The following is a 6401-nucleotide window of genomic DNA, read 5'->3' as shown; positions in this document are numbered from 1 at the left end:
TGCCCAGGCGGGTCTCGAACCTGCGGGTTCAGGCAATCCACTCACCTCAGCCTCCCAAGGGCGCGGGATTACAGGCTGAGCCACCAAGCCCAGCTAGGTGGACTATTCTTAGAGGCTCCCAGAGAGGCAGAGACAGAGAGCCCAGAGAGGCTGAGCACTTGACTCTAGGAAGGAGGACCCTCCACCCCAGCTCAAGTCCAAGTTCACCAGGATTTCCTCAGGATGTATGGGTCCACACAACCCCTGGCTGTTGGAGCAAGAAAGTCCTGGCTCTGAGCCCCAGGCAGGCCTCACCTGTAAATGATGTTGAGGGAATGCAGGTAGCCAATGGCACTGGCCACCTCAGCAGTGTAGAATCGGGCTCGGGGCTCCAGGAACCGGCGCTCCCGCTGCAGGTGGAAGAAGAGCTGGAGGAGAGGAGGCACGTGAGGGCGGGGGGGCGCCAACTCTTGGGTACAGGGCTGGGAACCATACGCTCCCCACCCTGTGCAGCTGGCCAAGTCACCCCCGCTTTGAGCTGCGGTGTATTCTATCAAAAAAGTGCATGCTGCTGCCACCCCTCACAGCAGTCCTGGGTGTTCAAAGTGTCAGCAGGAAAAGAGACGAATCTGCATTGATTGAGCACCTACTGTATTCCAGGCTCCAAGTCAGGCCCTTTCATATATTATCTCATTTAAACTCTATGACATTCTTCAAGATACAATTATGCTGGTTGCATGTAAGAGGAAACTAGGAGGGGTCAGAATGGTGACTTGCCCTAGGTCATGTAGCTAGTAATTGGCAGAGCTGGGTTTTGAAACTGAGTGGTTCAAAGATGTGCTTTTCCCTCCAGTCTAGGAGAAAAGATGATTATGGCTGTCTAACTGAGCCCAGGTTAGATCCAGCCATGGGCCAGTCTCTTATCTATTTGCTGTCATGGAAAGCTCTTCACTCAGGGATGCAGGACAAAAACCTCTTCCTTGGCAACAGACTGGAGGCATGATGTCACACAGGTTAAATCTGGGGTCACTGAGTGGAGCCTCCCTAAATTTTGCCATCTTGCCCAGAGAGACAGAGTAAAGTCCAGGAGGGAGCCTAGCTTGTCCCAGATATACTTCTGGGTCACCAGGTGGCCTCGGGTCCCTGTTGACCACAGTGACCAGTCAATCCCATCCTGTGGCCTGTGGTGTGAAATGGGAACATGGGCAATCTTGACCTCAGAGCTCCTCTTCGCATGGACCTTTCTTGGCTCTAAGTGGGTCTGTGGTCAGCTTTGAGTGAGGAAACAGGAAAGCCTTATGACTGGGAGCCCAACAGACCCGAATTCAAATCCTGGCTTGATCAAGTACAGGCTGGGCAGGCTTGAGCAAGTGATTCACCTCCCTGGACTTCAGTTTCTTCATCTACAACATGGGTCTGTCGTGAGATGAGGTGTGCTCATTCCAGAACTTGGCATGCAGCGGGTATGGGGGGCAGTCAGCTTCTAGCCAAGAGCTGGCCCAGGGAACCCTCCCTGCCGGCCCACCTACCTCTCCCCCGTTGACATAGTCGAGCACAAAGTAGAGCTTCTCAGGAGTCTGGAAGGAGTAACGCAGGCCCACAAGAAAGGGGTGCTGCACGTTCTTCAGAAGCACGCTGCGCTCTGCCATGATGTGGCTCTGCTGTAGAGTCATACAGACAGGGGTCCATGTCACAGCCCCTTACATCCTGGCACAACCCACACGGCCTTGCTGGCAGGAGTCGTCCTGCCCAGGATTTTCTCATACTCCTGCTCAAACATTCACAATGCCTCCCTATTGCCCTCAGACCCAGGCCCAGGCCCCTTGCCTGGTATACAGGGCTCATCTCCAGTCACTCTATGAGGGCATAGCTCCAGCCTCTGGATCAGAAACCCTTGCCCCTTTGGTGAAAAGCAAAGCATATATGATGACTACATGAATGAGTCCCAAGGAAAACCTCTAAGGGAAAAGAAGTCACGCACCATCATGCATATATTTGTTCATGCTGTTTCCCCTGCCTGGACATCCCACTCTCCTTTTTTTTCTTCTTGGAGTCAGGTTCTCTGTTTGAGTCAGGGTCTCACTCTGTTGCCTAGACTGAAGTGCAGTAGCACAATCACAGCTCACCTCAGCCTCGACTTCCTGGGCTCACGTGATCCTTCTGCCTCAGCCTCCCGAGTAACTGGGACTACTGGTTCACGCCACCATGCCTGGCTAATTTTTTGATTTTTTGCAGTGACTAGGTTTTGTTATGTTGCCCAACTTGGTCTCAAACTCCTGGCCTCACACAATCCTTCCACCTTGGCCTCCCAAAGGGATTACAGGTGAGATCCCCTGTGCCCGACCCTACCTTTTTTTCCAGACCATCAGAATCCTACCATCAACGCCAGCTGCAAGGCCGCCTCCCTTAGGAAGACCTCCTATTCCCACCCTTCACGATGTCCTTGTTAACGTGAATCACTCTTTCTCCTGAGTCCCCTACTTCATATTCAATACAATCTCTGGACTGATTCCATCCTACTAATTGGGTCAGGTGCTAGAGGAACTCAATCAGCTGAGCATCAAGAAATCCAGGATGGCCTTGGCTTGAAGGACTGTTGGAGAGTATGCAGTGTGATTCCACATTGCACAGATGAGAAGCCTGGTACTCAGGGTGGAACACTTGTCCATTGTAGAGCCCTTTCCCCGGGAAGGCAGAGACCGGTCTGGTCTCCCCGAAGGCCCTATGGGTATCTGGCTTGGTTTGCCTTCTTTGAGAAGGGTCAGCAGCCTGGGCACCACTTCCTATTGTGACCACCTCTGCACCCAGCTTCATGGGCCCCTCAGAGTGGATCAAGAAGCAGGGGGGAAATGCCTGTGCCTGGCTTTGGTACCTCTTTCTTCTTTAAGATGGACTTTTTCTGCAGTACCTTCACTGCATAGAACGTCCCATCGGACTTGCGCTTGGCCAGTAGCACCTGAGCAAAAGAAAAATTTGAGGCCCTGTGGGTGACCTTGGACTTCCCCATGGCAATGCAGGGCCTCCTGCCCGACCCTGTTTCCCTCCACAGGTGTGTGAGCTCTCTCTGCACATGCAAGTGGCAGGCATGGGCTGGAGGAGGCTGCAGACAGGAGACCTCGGCCTCCCACCCTCACCAAGTCACTCACCTTCCCATAATTCCCTTTGCCAATGACTTTAAGGAAGTCAAAGTCCGTGGGCCGGGCACTGGCGGGAGAGGGAAAAACACGGATCAGCATTTGCAAACTCTGGAAACCTGAGAACAAACCTGGGCTTCTTTTTAACTTTAGAGCTGGGAAATTCAGGGAGCCACAACTCCTTCCCATGTTCATGCCCCTGAAGATCCCCATGTTTCCCCAGCTTGTGAGACTCACCCCTGCCCCGGGGAGCAGACATTCAAGTTAACAACAGGCCAGGTGAAGACAAAACCAGACACTCTGCATAGAAGGCCTGCACGAAAGGCAGGATCTGACCGCAAAGACCTGACAAGTGCCCGAAGGGTGGGCAGTTGCTAACAATGCTGACATTTGGGGGGCATTGCAGGCTCAGCACGGACAGAGGCTGGGGAATTAGTGGGAGGTAAAGCTAGGGAGAGTTCTGGGCTCAGATAGCAGAGGGTCTTGAACGCTAGACCAGAGAATTTGGATTTTATTCCCAAGACAAGGGGAGCCAGGTATGAGGGAAGTCAGGTATGAGGAAAGCCAGGCAGGAAAGTTGCCTGAGGGACCAGAACTCACTTTGGGTTGGCTGAAGGCCCCAGGTTGATGTTCCCATTGGCTCTGGAGAGCTAAAGACATTTAAAGAAATAAGTGATTAAAATCAGCAGGTCCCCGCTCCTTGGTTCCCTCCCTTTCCCTTGGCCCCAGCCCCAATCTCTTCTCCAACAAATCTGCTAGGCTCCTTGCCTCCCTCCCTTCCTCCCTTTTTCCTTTCCTTTTTTATTTCCACCCACCCACCTCATCACCTATCCACTATCTTAGCAGCTTCTCACAGCAGCCTTGCGAGGCTGCTGGCTGTTGTGCCAGTTGCACAGATGAGGAAGTGGAAGCCCAGGGAGGAGTTGTCCAAGGTCTCACAGGTAACCAGGGTGGGTTAGAACCCAGGTGTCCTCACAAACAAGCCCATGGCTTTCCACCCCATCTACTTCTCAAAGCCTTTGTTTAGATCTCTTCTGTTTATCCTGCAAGGAGCCCACTTCTCTGTGCCCACAGTGATCCTTGCTGGCCTCCAGCCCTGGTCTGGGACAGTCTACGGTGCTGGCTGGTGTTTACATATTTCCTCAGTCTTGGGAAGAACTGAGTCCCCTGGTGATGGGTGGAGGACCAAGAACCACTCACCTGTGGACTGGGTATCCCAACAGGGCTAGAGTCCATCCTGTAGCAGTGATCAGGCAGGGTCTTGGGCTACTGGGAGGAGCAGGCATGGGATTATTGGTGTTGAGTGGTTAACTTCACCCATCCAGGGCTTCAGGGACCACTGCCTTCTCCGTCCTCCCTAACCTGTGCACCTGCCCCTGCCTAAGTGTCTCCTACCCCAGACGCCAGAAACCCCTGCATGAATGGGACAAGAAATGACATCCCCTGGATGCAGCTTTTCTGACCAAACATCTCAGAAGGGAGAGAGGGACATGGTCAGGGTTGTCTGAGGTTCAGTCATTTCAAAGGTTGGGGGCAGCTAGGGCAGCAAGACCCCTGCAAGTCAGGGAAGCTCCAGAAGTTCAGGTTGACCAGGGCTGAAAGGATCCTCGCAGGCTATAAAGTCTGAACCCTTCCCTGTGTTTCATAGGGGGGATCCTAAGGCCTAGAAAAGGACTTTCCTAGGGCCACACCATTTGTGAGAGGAAGGCTGGGCTCCCCAGACTCCCATGAAGGCATGCTGAATTCTTGTGGACAGTCCCAGCAGGCTCTGAGCTGACTAATATCTCCTTGTCACAAGGACTTCTGACTAATGCCTCAGGCATGGCAGCTGCCTTGGAGGTCTTGGGCCAAAGCTATGGGGAGATCCCAGACTGGCCAGTGTCTGTTTGAGATCAAACAACGGAGGGTGTGATCAACTGGTCTATGCAGCCAGGAACACAGTGTCTTCCCTGCCCCCATCCTGCAGATGGAGAAAGCCAGGGTGCCCAGGCCCAGGCTCAGATTGCTTGGGGCCCCACAGCCTATCCTTGTCTGGAAGGTCAAAGCCAAGAGCAGAGATCTCACCTGAGAGCGCAGTTGCTTGCAAGAGCTGCCAGGCATCCCAAGACCACAGCCTTGACTCACTATGGGGCCTGGGCTGTCACCCGGCCTCTATGAGTAGAGACTGCCCATCTATATCAGGGTTCCTGCAGGCACCACCCACTGGCCTTTTTGGGAACTGAAAAAAGTGAAGGGGAAAGGAAGGGAGCCCCCATTCCAGGCTGCTTTGAGAGGCCCAGCCCTACCAAGCCCTAAGAGAGCAAGCTGCAGGACTGTCAGATAGGGAGTGCAGCCTGGATTCAGCCAGTGCCATTGGTCTGTCTCCCGCAGACAACCCACAGCACTGCCACACCCTCTCCTGAGCTGATCCTGATGGCCCTCTGCCAGGCCCTGACCTCCCTGGCCCCACATACCTACACAGCCTGAGGAGAGGCCTCTGGGAGAAGCAGCAGATGGAGCCGAGGATGGGCAGCCACAAGAGAGCCTCTCTCTGTTCTTCCAACAAGGGCCGAAGTGTCTGTGCCTGGTGCCGGCCTGGCCCCAGCACAGAGCTCACAGCTCCCAGCAGGCAGCAGCGAGGGGGCTGGTTGATGTCACGTGAGACCCAGCAGAGCTTAAGATGGGACCGGAGACTTGAAGATGGATGCCCTTGAGGACATCATCTCCCTCTAAGGTGGTGGGTGTGAGGGGGCTGGGTAGTAGCCCTGGAGACACTTGGGGCTTGTTAGAATGTGTGCAACTGTGTGGGTCAGGGTGTGTGTGTGGCATGTGCAAGTGTTCTGTGCACAGAGGTGCTTCAGTGCGTCTCTGTCTGGTGTGTCCCTACAGCTCTGTATTTCAGGTATCTTGTCAGTGTGACTGTGTGTGGATGACTGCATGCATGTGTCAGCGTGACCACATTTGTATATTTATGTCAGTGTATATCTGGGCATCTGTGACTGTGTGCATCAGTGCGTTTCTCAGTGTGTGGTATGTATACCCATGTGTTTCAGTGTGCCTCTGAGTGGTATATGTCAGTGTGTTAATGTGTTTGCGTCAGTGTGCTTATGTGTGAATGTGAGTCTGAATGTGGGTGTCTACCAAATGTCTCTTCAGAGGAGTATGAGTGTCCGTGAAAATGTGTGTGTGAGCTGGGCTCGGTGGCTCAGCCTGTAATCCCGTACTTTGGGAGGCTGAGGTGAGTGGATTGCCTGAGCCCGCGGGTTCGAGACCCGCCTGGGCAATTTGGCAAGACCTCATCTCTACAAT

The 6401-nt window shown here is 53.7% G+C and overlaps 1 protein-coding gene across 2 annotated transcripts in view; it reads right to left on the bottom strand.

Annotated features, from left to right (window-relative positions):
• The window catches only part of SGK2 (SGK2, serine/threonine kinase 2), a 25392-nt gene that overhangs the window by 12997 nt on the left and 5994 nt on the right, over nt 1–6401 (bottom strand). The window contains exons 1-7 of one of the 2 annotated variants that reach the window (XM_008061716.1): nt 4476–4532; nt 4314–4373; nt 3714–3763; nt 3126–3183; nt 2852–2935; nt 1509–1640; nt 295–407 (exon numbers count right to left, since the gene is read on the bottom strand). In XM_008061716.1, the coding sequence (XP_008059907.1) occupies nt 295–407; nt 1509–1640; nt 2852–2935; nt 3126–3183; nt 3714–3763; nt 4314–4349 (473 nt within the window). In that variant the 5' untranslated portion in view covers nt 4350–4373; nt 4476–4532. Of the gene's footprint in view, nt 1–294; nt 408–1508; nt 1641–2851; nt 2936–3125; nt 3184–3713; nt 3764–4313; nt 4374–4475; nt 4533–6401 lie in introns of those variants that run through there. The other variant, XM_008061715.1, reaches the window with a different exon arrangement.

Source organism: Carlito syrichta, unplaced genomic scaffold (assembly GCF_000164805.1).
Source record: "Carlito syrichta isolate Samal-C Ts95f unplaced genomic scaffold, Tarsius_syrichta-2.0.1 Scaffold305544, whole genome shotgun sequence".
NCBI lineage: Eukaryota > Metazoa > Chordata > Mammalia > Primates > Tarsiidae > Carlito > Carlito syrichta.
The sequence above is the reverse complement of the archived record's forward strand: the minus strand, read 5'-3'. Positions and strand labels throughout refer to the sequence as shown.